The following is a 21,034-nucleotide window of genomic DNA, read 5'->3' as shown; positions in this document are numbered from 1 at the left end:
AAAAACTGACTCAAAACCAAGTCTTATATTTATAATCCAACCATAACTTTGTGACCAAGACATTACCATATTAATCATTTTTAGGAAACTAAACCAACAACCACTAGTTTGTAATCATTTGAGAAGTTGTATTCGAAAACGGGAAGCTATGTAAGCAAGTGGTTATGCGGATCCATAAATAGAATTTCAATTTTTTTTGTTAATGTGTTCGATGGTGTTTATTACTTGAAGTCTTTAAATCCGCACCACATAGATTTTATTATAAACAGAGGGAATAGAAGAACATACAATTGAGAAGCTGTTACTTTCTCAATAGAACACATATGATTGTATGATTGTATATTATTGAGAAGCTAATACATGACCACTTCTTTTTACTATTTTTTCTATGATTAATATTGTAGTTGATCTTGATGATCGATTAAGAAACATCAGTCTAAACATGGATCTAGACTGGGTTCAACATGTAGGAGTCCTTCAACAACCTTGAATTCTACGTGCAGGTTTTGCATAACCGAAGTGCCGTTAGCCTCGTTAAATGAAAGGGGCTTCCTGTAACCACCCTCCAGCGTAATAATGAGTATAGGATGCTCCTATTTATAACTCGGGTGGTGACAAAGGTTATTAGTGTGATATTGCTATGTAGAATATTCCTTTGGTCCCTCGTGTGGGAGCCGTTAGTGGTAGCAATATTGGGTCTGACTTGTGAGGTCCGCCTTACCCTAGGGTGCGTATCCATGCACAACGTTCCTACTTTGATTTTGTGGTCACATATACGGCGTATGATCCCCTGGTGGTCCCTATATAGCTTGCAGCCCAAGTTGTAGGAGATGACCCGGATCTGCTCGGATACTCTCTATTATTCTCTAGGTAAACATAAGGCATAAGGGGGGTGGCAACGCAGCTTGTTGCCCGCTTACCGATCCTTTTGTTCAATATGAATTCTGGATTTGTAAGAAAAACAAAAAAAAAACATATATTCTATATCGTTTCAAAATATAGTATCAACTAATTTAAGCATAAATACATACGTGAAATCAAAAAATCACAAAATATAACACCAAGTTAACGAAACTAATGAAGCTTTCGGAAAATATTAGTGATTTTTGATGTGTTGAGCGACTTCAATTTGGAAAACACAAAACCATTCCTTGCAGGATATCCATCTATGAGAGAGCTCTCATATATTTCCTTGCATTCGCGTACAACCTGGTTTTGCAACGAGAATAGACGTGTTCGTTAAGATAGAATCCAAGGTTAACAAACATAACATATTGCATACCTCCTTTGCATCTTTGCGTGGAATTCCTTCACGCAGTCCAACAATCTTCTCAACAACTTCAGGCTGCATTCATCATTAAAAGTGATTTAAATTGGCTATTTAAATTCACGAATAAGTTACCAAATTAAACATAATCGAACTATACTTACTGGACAGTCGGGTTGATGTTCAAGAATATTTGTATAAACAAGAGTGAAAGTATCTGGGCTCTCGGCTGAGGCAAGCTCTCTCAAATCAATTAATATCCTCAGTCTGTTTTCAACATTCTGCACACACCAAACCATAAAGAGTATTCTAGTCATTTCACACACACTTAAAAAGTAAATGTGAACAACAATGTGTTGGGCCTAAAAAAGTTGTTAAAACTAGATTCAACTGTAATGAGCCTAAAAAATTCAATGAATATATTAAAGAATGCAAACGAACAAACTTAAATAAACGTAAACAAACGAATTTAGAGGAATGAACGCAAACGTACGTACACGAACTTAAATAAACTAACGTAACATGTGTCCATGTTCGTTCGTTTATCTAAATAAACAGGTCAAATTGCCACCTCATTAACTTGTCTCAGTCATAAGTAAACAGGTCAAATTGCCACCTCAGTAATTCAGATTATTGTGTTTTAGGGTAACTTACTTTAGTGCTTGTGTGTTTCGTGAAGAAATCCACAAGAACCTCTTCATCGAGTTTCATCCGTTCGATCGTTTCCTCTTTGATGTAATTTTTCTACAATAAAAAGTTTTTTGACTTTTATTTACATCCTAGAGAAAATAATTCTAAAAGCAGACAAAAAATAAATAAAGATGATTATATAAAACCTGAGATAAAAGATGGTCAACATAAGAAATGACCGTTTGTTCCAGACAAGAATCAACAAATCGCTTATATGATCTATCTTCAATAAACCTGAAAATTATGATGTCGTGATTAAAAACACATGGCCTACAAAAAAACATATTATTGTTAAAGCTTGAAACTTACATCTTAATATCCTTGAAATAATCATCAAATGTTTCCACTAGTGATTCAGTAATCTGTCCTTCACTCCACTCTGCATGCACAGTAAAAATCCATAATTCAATAAAAAAGTAAATTGATGAAGATAAAAAGAAAAATTTACCTTTATGATAAAGTTTGACCACTAATTCCTGTGTACCGGGGTCATCAAATATGAAAAGGACAGTTTGATGTACAGCTTCCTATATCAATTATAAATATATATATTAAAAATTCTACACAAGGCTAACTTAATACTATAATAGTAATAATAATATAACTTACCTTTGCAACCTCCAGAAAGCCTTTACAAGTGTCATCAAAATCAACCTGTTGCAAAAAGTCAAACTAGTTTGACCATGATCACAAGACAGATTAGTTTTGTCTTTTCATGTAAAAAATAACCTGATCCGCGTAATATTCTGAAAGGGCTTCAATCGTGCTAGAACCAAGCTCCATTGCAAGATCATAACAGCGCAAATTATTATTAATCTGTCATTATAAAAAAATTAGAGTGGGCTCTAACACGTGTGTAATCTATAATTTATATAAATACACACAGAAAACTGCAAACCATTGCACATAATGGTTCTAAACCAATATCAGAAGCAGGTTCTTCCAGACTCTTTTTTACAGCTTCTTGGAAATCAATCATTACCTGAAATAAATTATTAAACATATAGCATTAATATCTTTTATAAACACATTTTTTAATTTGTATATATTAATATTTACCTGATTAATGCATAAAGCAATTCTGTATAACATGATTTCTGTGCTATTTTCTGTAACAATTTGTACTTGTTCTCCAAGGATTCTAAATAAGTCAACTGCAGCTGGAGTATAAAGTTTCCCTTCATCGGTTAACTTTGGCGGTTGGACTTTATCGGCCTCGAGAATATTCAGATACCATTTCTGAAACAGTTAAAATAAAAAGGTCAAAAGACTATAGTAACACAATATGAAGAAAGAATTGATGATAACATATTTACAGGTTTACCCTTGTTGTTGACTGCATTCTTTCAACGTATGAATCCATTAACGGATCCATTGCACCACTTTCTGAACAAACTTGAGATAATGACTCATCAACTCCAAGGTGAATTAAGCTATCTTGGTACTCATTCACCCACCCAGTTACCTAAATTTTATATAATAATAGTTTAATAATAAGAACAATGATAATAAATTAAATGCAAATATACCTTTAAGATTTCAATGTTTGTAATATCATTAGCACGATCACTCAGCAGCCTTAGCCACTGAATAAACCTCTCTGTGTATAAATTCACCATAAGCTGGAATATTTCATATCTGCAAGAACAATAATTCAAATTAGAAAATAGCTAAACACATAAAGACCAAAATCAAATACTAACAAAGAAAAAAAAATAAAAAACAAACCTTGGAGGAAAACAAGGAGCAACATGATCGCATATAGCTCCCAACTCTTCCCCAATCTGAAAATATTTTACAAATAAATGCTAAGATGTAGGCCTGTAAACGAACTGAAAGTTCAGTATACCGCTTGACCAAAAGTTCATTTATGCTCGATTATTTAACAAAAAGAACGCACAAGAACAATGTTTTTTGTACATTTAGTTAAACGAACAAACATGAACACATGTCTCATCCGTTTATTTATGTTCATGAACTTTCGTTCATTTACGTTTTTAAGTTCTTTTGTTTATATATTCATTTAATTTTTTTGGGCCCATTACAATTTAGGCTTGTTTTATGAGATTAGATATTACATATTACAATTCAGTCTAGTTTTATTATCTTTAAGGGCCTTAAATTAAGGCCACAAATTGATGTTCACGTTTACCTTTAATTGGTGTTCCCTCGGTTATATTTGTTCATCTATGTTCAGTTAGTCCGTTCGTTAGCATTCGTGAACCGTTCGTTTATACTATTAAGTTAACAAACGAACATAAACAAAAACGAATACGAACACGCTCTTTTTTCTTAGCGAACAAACATGAACAAGAAACCCCATTTGTTTAATTGTTTGTGTTCGGTTGTTTGCTCGTTCAGAGTTAAATGAAGAATCCCTGTTCGTGTTTGTTCCGTTCATTTACAATCCTAATCAGCTGATAACTTGATCCTTATTTTTAACTGGAATTTAATTGATGAGCATACCTTTTTTGCCTCATCTATAGCGCCTTTAAGGTTTTCAAAGGCATCCTGTCACAAGGATATTGTTGAAATTATATGTTAAAAAAAATACGACAAATTTGTATATATAGGTTGAAGAAGTACCTCCGATAAAAGTTTGCTAAAATTATTTTCAACAGCTTTTGTTAACTGCTCATAACATTTATCTTTGTAGCCTTTTCCCTGTTTTGCCTTTTGCAATGCAAAGCTTTTAGAAGATGCAATTGCAATAGTCCTGCATTTATAAAAAAAGTATAACTAGGTTACATTAACGCGTAAATTTAATTTAATAAAAATAATACTTACTTGGCACCTCTCTGAGGATTTCCTACTGATGCCATTGCAGCATCACCTTCAGCCTCAGCGGCTTCTTCAGCAACTTGCTCATCAAGAATTTCTTGCATTTCAACAACCCTGCAAGTGTAGTATATTAAGTGTTCTAGTGTCAGAGAAAAAGGTTTCTAGAAGAATCACTAAACTGTATGAAGATAACATTAAGATTGTTGAATAAAAACATACCTTAAAGCACGTACAAGTGTTTGCGGGCTGCAACTAAGAAAATAGTTCCAAATTAAGAAGCATGGCATACTAAGAACTAAGTCTGTAAGCAAACAATAACTTAGCGAACAATTCGTGAACCATTCGATCGGATGTCCGTTTATTTAATAAACGAACGAACACGAACTATATTCTTGCTCATTTAGTGGAGCGAAGGAACATGAACACATCGTTCATTCATTTACGTTTGTGAACGTTCGCTTATTTAAGTTCATTTGTGTTCATTTATTCATGCACGTTTGTTCTTTTATGTTCGTTAGTTTACGTTTATTTACATATTCATTAAATATTATAGCTCCATTACAATTTAGTCTAGTTTTATGAAATTAAAATTTCACCCATTACAGTTTAGAGAATTTATTTAATTTTAAGGCCTGACGGCATGTTTACTTTTAATTGCATTCTGTTCATTATGTTTGTTTTCATCTATATTCAGGTATGTTTTTTTTATATTCATCTGTGTTTGTTTACATTCGTGAACCATTCATTTATACTGTTGATACACGAACATAAATGAACACGAACAGGAAAACCCCATTCGTTGAACTGTTCATGTTTGATCGTTTGTGTGGTTAAAGTTAAACAAACGAAGATGAGCATGCATTATTCATGTCCCTTCGGTTTGTTTACAGGCCTACGAAGAACACATTCATTTATAACTTCAAATCTAGAGATTATGAAATCAGATAGCATATAGATATTTTACACCTAGATATTGAAGGGTACAAATGTAAATTAGCATACCTTTCTTTAGCAAGTTCAAAAAAGTTGGAAATATGTGACCATAACTTCTGCTCAAATGTATCCCATGTCCGATCTACTTCTTCGAAATATTCACTGTATTATTTCCCATAGTAAAAATGTCAACCCAAAAACTTATAAAGAACTTTTTACAAGCCATCAAAATGTAAATAAAAATTAAAATTATAAATCAGAGAATTTGATCCTGACTTTAATCTGCCAGCCTCCTCTTTATGAGATCCTGCAGTAGCTAATGCGAACCTCCTCTTTCCATCAAGAGCTGTTAACCTCTGAAAATTATGTAAAATCAGATGGGTGGTCAAGATATCATGTTTCAAAATCCAAACATAAGATTAACTTTTAATGTAGCATAGCGCCCATACCTCATACGTGTTGATGAGCTCTTTTTCATCACTTAAAGAATCTTTTGCTGCAGCAGCTTCCACAGAAATTGACATCATCCCCTCTACATCCTAAGAGTGACAATAATATTATTTTTATTGTTACAGGTATTAAAAGATGCATAAACTTTAGATGCATACCCTCAATGTGGTGTTTAAGTTATTTCGTGCATTGCTAAGAAGCTTAATCTGATCATGATTCTCTATTAATGTTTGACATTCTTTACATAACCTGAATAAGCAAAATACTATAATTAATCGTACACAAAAAGCTTATAAGATTTACTTCGCGTGTCATCAAATGTACCTCTCGGTACTAATAAAGTTCCCACGGAGATGATGTACAGCTTTCTCAAATGCAGCAAGTGCTTTTAGACCAGCTTGTGCTAGCTCAACCTGTAAGCAATATGCATAAACATGATAAATCAAGTTCACTAAAAGCATAAACGTTCAAAAAAGGCGACAAGATTTACCTGTTCAGCAACCATGGTGCTAAGTTGTGCATCGTTCGCCTGAAACAACGAAAGGCACAACGTATTTATATAATATCATTATGTAACAGAACAAAAGAAGTTCATATATTCATAATGTAAACAGAAATTAACAAGTATTAATATTGAAAGCTTATACGAGAGAGGATTGAAGATAAACCTGTTGGCGTGCAATGTAATCCGCCTTGATCGAAGAAATGGACAGCAAAAGCTCAGGAAGCGGTAAGAGCTTAGCAACCTCGCGAACAGCAGACTCCTTAGCTTCGATTCCTAGATCTTCGACCATCATCTTGCCTGAAATTATTAATTACAAACGGACGCCTCAACAAACAAAATTCAGTTCAACAAATATCTTCGTTTGTTCGTTCGGTTAGTTAACGGAAGAAAAGTGTGTGAAGAAATTTATTTGTCATGAATTATGAATAGGTTTTAGGTCATCATATCATCTCGTTAATGAATGAATGAATATGATACAAATAATAAGAGCAGAAATTGAAGGATCGTACGTACCTTAATAATAATAAAATTGCAGAGGTTACAGACGGACTGCATGAAGAAGACGACGTGTTTATTGATCACGCAAAACTTGCTTTTCCACTCCTTTTCTTTTCTTTTCTTTTCTTTTCTTTTCTTTTCTTTCCTTTCCTTTCATCTACTTCTACTTTCAGCATATTTTATTTTGGGAGGGAGTGAGTGAGCGAGTGCTTTTAAACAAATATATTTTAATCCTCTTTATGTTTATGTATTTTTTTTTATTTTTTTCCGATATTCAATCAAAATATTGGAAGGATCCTAAGAAGATTAGCATGACACGTACAAATCAAGAAATATAAATATATAATCATAACCGTAATGAATGTGAATAAGAGCATCTATAATGTGTCTATGTATGTGAGAGGGAGTGTCACGTCACCCGTCCTATGTAGGTTTGTAGACAAGGATTTCACACCTAAGTGGATGATCCAGTCATCAGTTTCTCTCTCTATCTCTCTACTTTTCTCTTTACCTCTTCACCAACTCCCCACTCACAAACTCATCTACATTCATTCAGTTTTATAAACATTATACACTATCTCTCATTTATTTCTCTCTCCTCTTTTATTCATGTCATTTGTCAACTAGACTGGACGAGAAACTAAATACATGACTGAAGATGCTCTAATAACTTCACTTCACAATATAGATCCAAACATGGAGAAAATTAGCTTGTTGTGGATAGTCAGAGGATATTCATCAAAGTAATTAAGATTAGTGATACATTTTTAATGAAGGGATTTGAATACCTCATTACCTCACCACTAGTGGTGGTGGTTCTTCACTTCTTTGGAAGTAACATTTGTTGTGGTGGTGGTGATAGCGGTAGTGGCGGAGGGTTGACACGAGGAGGGTATTAGATATTTTAATTTTCTGGTTGAAATTTTTCATAATTTGAAAGAAACATAAAAGACATTCGATGTTAATTCATTTCATTTCATTTCTAGACTAACATGTTTAGTTGAATACCTATTCCACACTAAACATGTTAAGTCTTGAATGATCAAAAAACAAACATATTAGTACGCTGACAAAAGCTGAAATGGGTAATGAATTTGGTTTGACTTGTTAAATTTGATGAACCTGAAGACAACTCATACATTAATCAATTTAATGTATTGAAAAGAAGAAAGTGTTTGAACTTAGCAACTCGTGAACTCACTAAGTATTAGTTCTTCAGTTTCACTATATGTCCAATTGACAATTGTCCATAGTATGCATTCATATTTTATTAAAAGTTTTCGCTTTCTCATTTTGAATGTAATCTACAAACCAGTTATTGTTTCAACGTCAATTATATAAATCGAAAGGAGAGAGAAAAGAATTATTCAAAACAAACAAGATGACTTGAAAAGATTGGTGAGTATTAGAATGATCAGTGATCATGAATGGCGATGGTGATAAGTTTGGTGACTATTGTATAAACAATTGCTCATGTCGTTTAAAGGAAAATGTTATGAGTGGTTTGATCGAGCATCAAACGGAATAAAGGCTTAAAGAATGATTGTATGGTGGCTGTTTCGGTGGCAGTTCTCTTTTGGTAACTCGTAACATGTTTATATATATAAACATTTTGTTTATATATAGTAAATATAGAAGCTACACGTGTAGGTAGATGGTTAAAGCTTAAAAATAAATATGAAAAAATTAGTTCAATTTTTTTTATGTAAATAACAAACACATGTATTTAACAAATTCAAAATTTTATAAATATGAACAGTTAATATAAAGATTAAATGATCTAGATTTATTCTTTTTTTTCTTGCATTAGTTTATAATTTTGTAACGAATCTAACCCTTCATAAATAAAGTTTCATTGCCACAAGCAAATGAAGTATATTATAAACTTTCTTACAATAAATAAAACTAAAATCTAGAAAATTATAAATATTATAAATGAAATTTGTAAAATAACCCCGTAGTACGGGGAATAAAAGCTAGTTGATCAATAAATGGAGTATTATTGGAGTAATGTGAGGTTCTAGGACAAAATTTTTGTTCCAATGGACTTTATGTGAAGTTTCAGTTGTTGGTTTTTGGCAAACTAAATAAAGTTCCATTACTGTCTGTAATCACAACAATTTTGATTCTTCGTTGATCCAGATGAAAATGCAAATAAGATTGATGTTGAAAAAAGATGAGTTTGAGGTGATCACAAGAGTTAACCTAGACCAAAATGACCGTCATATAAAACGACTTGTTCTGAGCTATATTGTAAAAGCCTGTTCTGAACAAGCCAGGCCCGACACATCGACACACCATACAAAAGTTGAATATGATTATCCAAAAAAGATGAAAGCATCGTAATTAAATCACGAATAAAGAGTCAAGTAATGAATATCCAAATTATATACTTATGATGCTGCAAAATTCTATTAAACATATATTCTATATTGCTTTGAAATACAATCTCAACTAATTACGAAAACAACATACAGAAGGTAATATTTTTACAAAGAAAATTAAAGCAAGAATACATACCGGAAATTGCACACAATTTAATGTTAATTAATGCAGCTTTCGCAAAATATTAGTGATTTTTGACGAGTTGAGCGACTTCAGTTTAGAGAAGACAAAACCCGCCCTCGGAGGGTTCCCATCGATGAGTGAACTCTCATATATTTCCTTGCATTCTTGTACAACCTGATTTTGGGACAACAATATATGCGTTCGGTAAGGAGAAATTTTAAGTTTTAACAGATATTACGCACAAAATTCGGTGATATACATAATACATATTACATACCTCCTTTGCATCTTTACGGGGTATTCCTTCACGCAGTCCAACAAGTTTCTCAACAACAACAGGCTGCAATCATCATGAAAATGGCTTAAATTAGCTGGCTTAAATCACACAGATAATTTAGCAAATAAAACTATACTTACTGGGCAATCGGGTTGATGTTCAAGGATGTGTGTGTAAACAAGAGTGAAAGTATCAGGGCTCTCAGCTGATGCAAGCTCTCTCAAATCAATTAATATCCTCAGCCTGTTTTCAACTTTCTGCATGTACCAAATCATAAGTTTCAGGTTTCGAAGCAACAAAGAGATGCAAGAGCTCGGTTCGGGCACTACTCGTTTATTAGTTATTAATTAGTTTATTTACATTTATGATTATCTTTTACATATTTTTAATTATAATTTTATATAAAAAATAATATGTATTATTTAGCTATATTTATCATAATTCTTTATACAATAATAACTAGTATAAAAATATATAGTTAACGTATTAGACAAAAGTTATGCAAATAACAAGCTGGCTTATGCTCCCAAGCCAGCTCAAGGATAAGTGCAGCTTGGCTCGGGCTTGTTAATTAAATAAATTTATTTCAAGAGCGTTTAAGCTAGGGTAGTTTAGGCTCGTGCTAGATAAGAGAAGCTTGGGCTCAGGCTCGTTTATTGAACAAATTTATTTCGAACTTGTTTTGATCTTTTAGCAAACCAATCTCGAGACGCTTACGAACAGCTTGGTTCATTTATGCCCCTAGTTAACGTGTCCAAATGGGCCAGATAAAGACAACCCACAAACACTTTTATGTCAGTTTTAATTGATAAAAGAAATTGTTGACTATGATTAAATTAATAAAATTTAGAAGGTTGTACATGTCAGACTATCTTTGGGTGACTTTCTACCTGACCCGTTAGTTTATCTTTGGGGCTGTTTGGCTCGTTCCCACTTTATCATTTTATCTGACCCATTTATGATAAGTAAATGGTTTCATTTATATGTAAATGGGTCGACATTTCCACCTCGTTATTGTGTATTAGGGTAACTTACATTAACACTTATGTATTCCCTGAAGAAATCCATAAGAACTTCTTCATCAAGTCTCATCCGTTCAATCGTTTCCTCCTTGATGTAATTTTTCTACAATAAAAAATATTTTTGACATTTATTTGCATCCTAGAGAATAAACTTAAAAGTAGTTGCAAGTGTGTTTTGACATATTGAAACCTGAGACAGAAGATGGTCAACATAAACAATGACCGTTTGTTCGAGGCAAGATTCAACAAATCGCCTAAATGATCTTTCTTCAATATACCTGACAATAATTAAATGATGATTTAAAAACAGAATTAAGAAAGACAACTTTATTCCCCAATTAAAAACGCATGACCAACAAAACGAGAGAAGTATATGGTTAATATTTTATATTTACTGATGTTAATAGTTGAAATCTTACATCTTTACATCAGTAAAATAGTCACCAAATGTTGCCACTAGGTATTCGGTAACCTGTCCTTCGCTCCATTCTGCATACGCAATAAAATATCATAATTCCATTAAAAAGAAAAGAAAAAAAAAAGAAAGTAAATTAATAACGATAATTAAAAAAGTTTACCTTTTTGATAAAGTTTGACCAGTAATTCTTGCACTCCTGGATCATCAAATATGACACTGACAGTTTGAAGCACAGCTTCCTAAATCATTTAAAAAATGTTAATACAGAAAATATATTAAAAGTTCTGTACATGGCTAACATAGTAGTAATACTTTACCTTTGCAACCTCCAGAAAACCTTTACATGCGTCTTCAAAATTAACCTGTCGCAAAAATCAAGGTTGTAAGTTTGACCATAATCAGAAAATAGAATAAATTGATTATTACATAAAAATAACCTGCTCAGCGTAATTTTCTGTAAGGGCTTCAATAGTGCTAGAAGCTAGTTCCATAGCAAGATCATAACAACGCAGATTATTATTAATCTGTCATAATGAAAAAATTACAGTATATTGAGACGTGTGTTTAACCTTATAGGAAAATTGGATTTTAATAATCCCAACTATTCGCTATTGGACAATTATAATCCCAACTAACAATGTGACCGGTGGCAATCTCAGCTTTCAACTATGTTGCCAAGAACAACCCTAGTCTAACGAATCACTAACTTCGTTAGCTATATTCTGTTAGGTTAGTGTGAAATAACCTAAATACCCTTTTATTTTTACATGATAAGTACATATCATCCTCACATTTTAGCATCTGCGTCTTCATCACCTGCATCCACCAAGATCACCACCATATCGCGCCACCAACCACCATCACCGTCTCCAGCCGACAACAACAACTACCACCTTAGAAGACCTTCATCTCTCTATCCCTAACCTTTACGGAAAACTCTTCCGCTGACAACCCCCACCACAATCATTTTCGGCTGACAAACCCACCCGATATTTATATCTAACTTTTCAATTGCAGTTTTGCTTTAGATCTGACCGGAAATCGAACAAGAGATGGAAGATGGCGATGAAATTGATGGTGGCGACGGTTCCCGTTCGCGGATGTTGTGGTGACTGTGGAGATGGTTTTAGGAGATGCTTCAGGCTAACGTAAAATCGAACCACCCGAGTGATTGCACGCGTTGGTGTTTCTTGGTCGATTTGAGGGCGAATTGTTACCGGGAGGGTTTGAGAGAGAGAACAGAGGGGTGAAGGTTTTATATAGTGGTGATGGCCGTCAGTCCGGCAGTGGCAGTTGTTGGCTGAGGCGGGAAGGTGGTATTTGGTTGATGAGGACAATGAAGATGCAGATAGGGTTTAGTTAACTTTTTTAAAAATAAAAGGGGTATTTAGGTCATTTCACACTAACCAAACAGAATATAGTTAACGAAGTTAGTGATCCGTTAGACTAGGATTGTTCTAGGCAACATAGTTGAAAGTTGAGATTGCCACCGGTCACATTGTTAGTTGGGATTATTATTGGCTCATAGCGAATAGTTGGGATTATTAAAATCCAATTTTCCAACTTTATATAAAGTATAAATAAACACGGAAGACTACAAACCATGGCACATATCGATTCCAAACCAATTTCAGAAGCAGGTTCTTCAAGTCTCTTTCTTTCAGCCTCTTGAAAATCAATCATTACCTAAAATAAATTATGAAACATATTGCATTAAATAGTACAGCAACATAATTTTTTTTATTAAAAAGGTTGTTCTTTGTATATACCTGAATGATAGACAAAGCTATTCTGTATAACATGACCTCTGTGCTGTTTTCTCTAACAATTTGCACTTGTTCTCCGAGGATTCTAAATAAGTCAACAGCAGCTGGAGTATAAAGCTTCCCGTCATCTGTTGACTTTGGCTGTTGTACTTTATCAGCCTCGAGAATATTCATATACCATTTCTGAAAACAATTATAAAAAGGTTAAAATAAAATAGCAGTACACAAAAACTGATAAAATATTTACAAGTTTACCCTTGTTGTCGCTTGCATTCGCTCAACATATGAATCCATAAGGGGATCCATTGCACCACTTTCTGAACAAACTTGAGCTAATGACTCATCAACTCCAAGTGCAATTAGGTTTTCTTGGTACTCAACCACCCACCCGGTTACCTGATTTCATTAATAATAATTATATTAATAATAATAGCGATAATAATAATAAAGTCATTTGAAGAGTGAAATGATGTTAATAAATTACATGCAGAAATACCTTTAATATTTCAATATTTGTAATATCATTAGCACGATCACTCAGCAGTCTTAGCCACTGAATAAACCTCTCTGTGTACAAATTCACCACGAGCTGGAATATTTCATATCTGCGACAACAATAATTCATATTAGAAAACAGCTTGGAGGAAATGAAAAATTACAAAACAAACCTTGGAGGAAAACAAGGAGCCACATAATCGTATATATCTCCTAGCTCTTCCCCAATCTGAAAATATTATACAAATAAATGCTGAGATGGTAAGTTTAATCCTCATTTTTAACTGGAAGTAAATCGATGACTCAATGAGCATACCTTTTTTGCCTCCTCTATTGCGCCTTTAAGGTTTTCAAAGACAAGCTGTCACAATATAATGTTATAACTATATGGTAAAAATATACGATACAAAATTGCAAAAAATTGGGTTGAAGAAGTACTTCTGATAAAAGTTTGCTAAATCTTTTTTCAACAGCTTTTGTAATATGCTCATAACATTTATCTTTGTAGCCTTTTCTTTGTTTTGCCTTTTGGACTGCTAGGTTTTTCGAAGATGCATTTGCAGCAGTAGATTTTCTGCACGTAAGGATCAAATGAAATAACATTTACGAAAAAACGTAATTATGTTAATTAATGTATTAAATTTAATTTAATAGCAGTTACATACTTGCCAGATCTCTGAGGATTTGCTATTGATGCCATTGCACCACCACCTTCAGCCTCAACTGCTTCTTCAGCAATTTGTTCATCAAGAATTTCTTGCATTTCAACAACCCTGCAAGTGTAATTAAATGCATATATATCATATAGGGATTAAGTGTTTTAGTTAAAAAAATAAAAAGCTTTCTAGAAGAAATGAATAAGCCGTATCAAAATAACATTAAGACTGTTGAATTATAGCATACCTTAAAGCGCGTACAAGTGTTTGCGGGCTGCAATTAAGACACATGATGACGCTCATAAGCCAAAAGTTACAAACTAAGAATCATCACATACTAGAACATACTCATTTAAAACTTTCAGTATAGAGATTATGAAGAACACGGATGTAGATTAGCACACCTTTCTTTAGCAAGTTCAAAGAAGTTGGAAATATGTGACCATAAGGTCTGCTCAAATGTCTCCCAAGTCCGATCTACTTCTTCAAAATATTCTCTGTAATATTTTCCATGGTAAAAATTTCAACCTCAAAACTTATATAGTGTGATCCGCATTCACATATAGATTTGCTAGCAAACCGTCAAAATGCAAAAATTGTAAAGCGGGGAATTTGATCCTGACCTTAGTCTGCCAACCTCCTCTTTATGAGATCCTGCAGCAGCTAATGCAAACCTCCTCTTTCCATCAAGAGCTGTTAACCTCTGAAAATTTTGGAGAAACAGATGAACAATCAAGATATTATGTTTCAAACATATGATCAACTTTTAATGCTTTGTTTATCATTGCACCCGTACCTCATACGTGTTGATGAGCTCTCTATCATCACTTAAAGAATCATGTGCTGCTGCAGCTTCCACAGAAATTGACATCATCCCCTCTACATCCTAATAGTGGCATTAACTTTATTTTCATTGTTACAAGAACAAAATAAATAATCATGATTAGCCATTTTAGATGCATACCTTCAGTGTGGTGTTTAAGTTATTTCGTGCATTGCTAAGAAGCGTAATCTGATCATGATTCTCAATTAATGTTTGGCATTCTAGACATAACCTGAATAAGTAAAGCACTATGCTTAGTCTAAACATCAACTACATATATCCTACTAGACGGGTGCCCGCGCGATGCTGCGGGAAACCAAAATCCTAGTAATCATGTAACAATTACGGATGTTCAAAGTTCGTTTGAAATTTTGAAAACGTTTAAACCAATCGCCACTTTTGATTAGCTGGTTTCTGAATGTTAAAACCATATAAAACAGTTCGGTTTACGGTTTATACCAAAAATAGGCCATATAAAACCGGACCAGACTGTAAACTTATTATTGAAACTCAATGCACGAAACCAAACCATTAGTAACGATTCAGTTTAAATTTTCGACGCTTTAGTTTTCGTTTTCAATGAAAAAAATCAAACCAACGGCTTAGCTCACTATTTAACTTAGAAACCGTTAAAAATGAATTGTGAACGCCTATATGTAACATGTTAATTTTTTTAATAGAAAAAACCTATAGCAATACCATACCCAAATTAAAGACAATAAAATGCTCGTTTTTATGGTGTAATTTTTAAAAAAATGTATTAACGTATAAAAAGTTACGGCCGTTGGAAAATCATTGGTGGGAAGTTGGTTACAATTAAAATAAAAAAGAATACATAGGTAAAGATGAAGGTTCAAAATTGTAATAATTTTTTAAATTTACAAAAGTTGAGTAAAGATGAGGGGGCAATGTTATAACTTTTTTCATGTATATTTTCTAATGGACAAGTTTGTCCCTATCTTACATGCTATAGAACGTGTACCTTAAGCTTTACAAGTTGTGAATTACTTAAAATGTTGGTGTCTTAATTTGCCCATGTTTCATGCATTATATATAGTATAGATTGAGTCAAAAGACATACAAAAGTGACTTCATGTGTCATCAAATGTACCTCTCAATACTAACAAAATTCTCACGAAGATGATTTACAGTCTTCTCAGACGAAGCAAGTGCTTTTATACCAGCCTGTGCCTGTTCAACCTGTAAACAAAATGCACAAACTTGATGAATCAATTCACTAAAAGCATGTCATCGCCATCATTTCATTTAGATCATAGCATTCAGAAACAAGATCTACCTGTTCAGCAACCATGGTGCTAAGCTGTGCATCATTAGCCTGAAATCAAACATCATATTCATAGCGCCAATTTTAAGCAATGAATTAGAAAGTTACACAAAACAGCACTCAATTTCATATTCCTAGTGAAACTTTAAATTAAAATCAGTGTTGGAAAAATCAGGACTAGTCATTGACTAGTGGGTGATTAATCGTTAGACAGTCGGTGACTGACTAATTTTTAGCTGCTAATCAGCCAAATTAGTCAATAATCGGCCAGCCCCTAGTCAGGCCTAGTCGGAACAAATTGCCCCTAATCAAACCAGATGCGCACCAATTTCCGGACTCCATAAATTCCAGCCAACCTTTGTATATTACATATAAAAAAGTGCGTGTGTGACAGAAAATTACATATAAAAAAATGTGTCTTTGTGTATGTGTGTGTGTATATATATAACTGAAAATTACATATAAAAATGTGTGTATTTATAACTGAAATATACATATAACGATTCCAATCCAATTAATTGCTAGTCCCCACCCCACCGACCGTCCAGCGAGTTCTACAACACTAACTGCTATCAATTTCGGTACTATAGCGGTTATCGAACACTCAGCAAATATTGGTCAAAATATCGATTCCGATAATATCGGCGATATTTACCGTATTTTACTACACGTATATCGGTTCGGTTTCGCCGAGTTTATCGGTTGAAAAGTTATTAGCCCAAATATGACCAGTTTTACTACCCCAAGTCCATACCGTTAAGTTTTTTGACCCAGAGCCCATATCCATTAAATTTAACCCTAAACTCTATCGCATCTGGTGAGTGATGAATTTTAAATTTAACCCTAACCCTAAACTCACTAACAAATTAAACCACCAATTAGGCAATTACACATTTAACGATCAGAGGGGGGGGGGGGTGAATCAGCAATTTGTAACAGATTTGATTTATTAGTGACTTGGTGTTATATTTGACTTTTGATTTTGCTATTGATATTAGATAAGTTTGTGTTTTATATTTTATTATATAAATTTCGCATGAAACCGATATCTGCTATTTTTCCGCATTAGCAGCAAAGACTAAAACTAACAGTTCGAACTTCGATACCAACTTTTGCTAACTAACAAGAGTTAAGATCAGAAGACAACAACTAACCTGTTGTCGCGCAATGTAGTCGGCCTTAATAGAAGAAATGGACAGCAAAAGCTCAGGAAGAGGCAACAGCTTGGCAACCTCGCGAACCGCGGCCTCCTTAGCTTCGATCCCTAGATCTTCAACCATCATCTTATTACCTGAAACTACACGCACTTCAACAAACTCAACCTGTCAGTGTATATTAACTGCTAGGGTTTTAGATAGAGTAAACAGTAGAGATCTCAAGCGTACCGGTAAAGTGGATGACAGTAGCTAGATCACACTGAATTTGTAAGAGATATAGTTAATCAGATCTCTCCTGTTTAGTGAATTGTAAATGTATAGATATAGATGTTAGAAGTTAACAAGACCTAGATTTGAGTTAAATTGGAATGATTGGAGGTTAATTTAATAATTATAATGAATAGAAAATGAACTTACTTTGTTGGATTGGATTGAATTGAATTGAAGAGGAATTAATTAAAGGTTACGGTGGTGGCACCGGTGCCGGAGACTGATGGAAGAAGACGTGATAGAGTTGGGTTTTGACTGAGTCGAGTTGATCTCGTTAAACTCGGTTTTGCTTTTCTTTTCTTTTCTTTTCATTTTCAATTTGTGGTGACGATTATTTATTTATTTATATAACTTTGCTAATATACGTTATCTTCGGTGTATTGTTAGCTTTGGTTTCAGTATGCGTGAAATTCTGGAGCTCTACGATGTGTTCCGAGTCTCATTTTGGGTTCCGAGTCTCATTTAACGAGGGGAGAAGAATTATGACAGCAAAGAAAGCTACGGAAGAAAAATGTGTTATTTTATTTCGTATTCCTGAGTTTAATAAAAATGAAAGGAACAAAAGGGAAATTAAACATTTTAGGTGTTCCCGAGTTAAGAAGAAAAGAAAAAGAAAGATAAATTTTTCTATTATACCCTTTAAGTAAACTATTGCATGAAGTTAGATATAAGGGTAATTTAATAATTGATAAAAGCTATAATTAGACATAAATATTTTCTCTTCTAATCTCTTCAATTTGGGAGAGGATGATAATATGTTTAAATTTTCTAGTATTTTCCCTCCTATCCCCTCTCATCCATTTCTTAAAAAAAATCTCTGGAACATGATTTTCTTTATATTTTCCTCTCTTTTCATTCCTCTCCCCACGGGAATTACAATAGGAAAGAAAGTTAGGAGAAAGAAAATGTGCGATTTTATATTGTGTTCCCGAGTTTAATAAAAGGAAAAGAAATTAAACATTTTTGGTGTTCCCGAGTTAAGAGAAAAAGAAAATACAATTTTCAAATAATATCCTTTAAGTAAACTATAATAGGAAGTTAGACATGATGGTAATTTAGTAATTGATATGAGTTAAAATCTAATCTAACTATACTATTAAACAATAGAGTTTAATTAAACATGGTCTCTTCCTATTGGTGTATTCTTAACATTTTCATGTATATCTAGCACTTCTATAATTTTCATGTGAATAAAATAATTCTACAATAAATTAAAATACTATACAATCAATTCTATTAAATGATTATTAATTTCTATTAATTAATTTATATTATTATGCATTCCTTATAAGATAAGTATTTTAGTTTAATTGATATTGGTAAACATTATTTTAATATATAAGCTTAATTATCTGAATTGTCTATTAAATCAAATATTCGGAGGTACAAAATATGGTACAATATAATAAAATATATTGTATACCTTAAACTAAAAAACTTATATTTCTTTTTGTCTATTATTATCTTAGATTATACATGAATGTTATATTATCCCGTCTTTAGTAAATATCATTTTAATAAACAAATATAGTTTTCTTATATTGTAAGTCTTATTAAAGTAATTTAGTTGTTTTACCTGAATTGTCTAAAATTTCTTACCAATAAAATAATTCAAAAAATAAAATTTATCAACTTTTGTAACCGATGTTTCAATTGTAACCTAAATTTTCATCCCTTTCTCTCAATCTAAATTTATTTATGCATTTGTGAAATCGAATGATGATTTAACATAATTTTTTTATGTAAATCGCATTTCATATTTATTTTGGGTTGGATTGCTAAACCATGCAACTCTTACTATTAACTTGAGATGAAATAGTAAGAGCGTATGTGTATGAATGTGAGTGTATCACTATTAATTTTTTAATGTTTATTATTCCATAATATTCTATTTATCTTGTCTGTTACTTTCATATGCTCAAGTCGATATTCACACACATGCTTGAAACAATCACTTCATAATTCTATATAACATAGTTACTAATGATGTTCAATGGTCGAGCATGGGAATATGAGTATATAAATTTTGAGTTTAAAGATAATTTCTTGTATACATGTGAATGTGTTTATTGAGTTTTTTTATATATGTAATCCAACTTAATCAATATGAATATATTATGCTTTGGTGTTCGAATAAATGTCCAGATATTGTTTTTCACTTTGAAAAAAAAAATATATTATTATGATCGGTCATGATTAAATTTATGTAAAGTTTACCCGTGGTTCTAAGAAAACCATCTTACATTTAGGATAGTGGGGATTTGGGCCCTTTCTTTAACGGGTTTAGCCGTTTAGCCCAGCTATTTGTCATATATTGGGCTCTAAAACCGGGCTTAAACAACTTTCAACTATTTTACAATTTGGCCCACCAAAAGATGATCCAAATTACAAGGCTTCACAGTTCACATAGTTGGTAAAATTTATATATACAATGTTAATTTAACATATAATCTAGTAAAAGTTCATGGCCTTGTTAGGGACAACCTAAAGAGCGTCTAGACCATAAAATATATGGATGCGAGAAAGTAAAATCGTGTCATGTTGATAGGTTAACAAATTGTCAGCTTATAAATACATTGTGATTAAATTATACACATGCTAAACATGTTGTAAATGATCTCATGGATTGGTGATCCTTTTTTCATTCTCCTGAAACACTGGTTGACGAGTTAACCGTTTTATTTACAACCCAATGTGAGCTCGGCCTGTTTTTTTAACGGGTTAGTTGGGTTAGCCTACTTATTATACGAATCCGTCTATACCCAACCCAAAATATTATTTTTATGCCGTTACTTCATTACCCTGAAAGTTGAATACATATTGGTTTTAAGTCGATAATATTGTACTTTCAAACCTATAAAAAAATTAAAAGTGAATTTATAGTATTTACACACTATATGTAATAATGTATTTAAAAAATACTACTACTGCTAATAATAATAATTTGATACCCATATGGTTTTGTTTTCTTAGAATTAGCCAATGAAAGGTGGCCAATAATAAACTGTATCCCACAAGAAAACAATAAACCACTTGTCCCACTATATGTGACTATCATATTCCATCAAGCATGATGGTGATAACATTAGAAAATAATATACTACATATGTAAACAAAAAGATATAGTGAGATGTCATACTAAAATAACAATAATAACTAAAAAGAAATTATAAAACTTAGTAGCATGTGCCAAAAAGTACATTTGTCATTGAAGAAACACTAAATGGCCCCGG

At 32.7% G+C, this 21,034-nt stretch overlaps 2 protein-coding genes across 2 annotated transcripts; both read right to left on the bottom strand.

Annotated features, from left to right (window-relative positions):
• Positions 1-992: 992 nt before the first annotated feature.
• On the bottom strand, positions 993-7,264 carry LOC143561852 (exocyst complex component SEC6-like). Its single transcript, XM_077049822.1, has 26 exons — positions 7,140-7,264; positions 6,790-6,923; positions 6,612-6,650; positions 6,446-6,534; positions 6,280-6,370; positions 6,121-6,210; positions 5,948-6,027; positions 5,741-5,833; positions 4,958-4,984; positions 4,745-4,852; positions 4,544-4,673; positions 4,424-4,468; positions 3,686-3,741; positions 3,487-3,595; positions 3,282-3,422; positions 3,017-3,196; positions 2,856-2,939; positions 2,687-2,773; positions 2,567-2,611; positions 2,406-2,484; positions 2,267-2,336; positions 2,104-2,191; positions 1,922-2,011; positions 1,432-1,548; positions 1,283-1,345; positions 993-1,209 (listed from the first exon to the last, which is right to left on the bottom strand). Exons 2-26 carry the CDS (start codon positions 6,916-6,918, stop codon positions 1,075-1,077), a joined length of 2,265 nt encoding a protein of 754 aa, XP_076905937.1. The 5' UTR covers positions 6,919-6,923; positions 7,140-7,264; the 3' UTR covers positions 993-1,074.
• A 2,227-nt stretch (positions 7,265-9,491) lies between these two features.
• Positions 9,492-17,848, bottom strand: LOC143561851 (exocyst complex component SEC6-like). Its single transcript, XM_077049821.1, has 26 exons — positions 17,760-17,848; positions 17,529-17,680; positions 16,387-16,425; positions 16,201-16,289; positions 15,231-15,321; positions 15,063-15,152; positions 14,890-14,969; positions 14,671-14,763; positions 14,514-14,540; positions 14,276-14,383; positions 14,049-14,184; positions 13,927-13,971; positions 13,784-13,839; positions 13,612-13,720; positions 13,371-13,511; positions 13,119-13,298; positions 12,952-13,035; positions 11,787-11,873; positions 11,667-11,711; positions 11,510-11,588; positions 11,351-11,420; positions 11,122-11,209; positions 10,945-11,034; positions 10,050-10,166; positions 9,910-9,972; positions 9,492-9,806 (listed from the first exon to the last, which is right to left on the bottom strand). Exons 2-26 carry the CDS (start codon positions 17,655-17,657, stop codon positions 9,672-9,674), a joined length of 2,271 nt encoding a protein of 756 aa, XP_076905936.1. The 5' UTR covers positions 17,658-17,680; positions 17,760-17,848; the 3' UTR covers positions 9,492-9,671.
• Between the last annotated feature and the right edge of the window lie 3,186 nt (positions 17,849-21,034).

This window comes from Bidens hawaiensis, unplaced genomic scaffold (assembly GCF_021521415.1).
Source record: "Bidens hawaiensis isolate Kalapana, Puna unplaced genomic scaffold, B.hawaiensis_p1.1 tig00020828_1, whole genome shotgun sequence".
In the NCBI taxonomy this organism is placed as follows: Eukaryota; Viridiplantae; Streptophyta; class Magnoliopsida; order Asterales; family Asteraceae; genus Bidens; species Bidens hawaiensis.
Note: the sequence above shows the minus strand (reverse complement) of the source record. Positions and strands in the feature narration are given on the sequence as shown.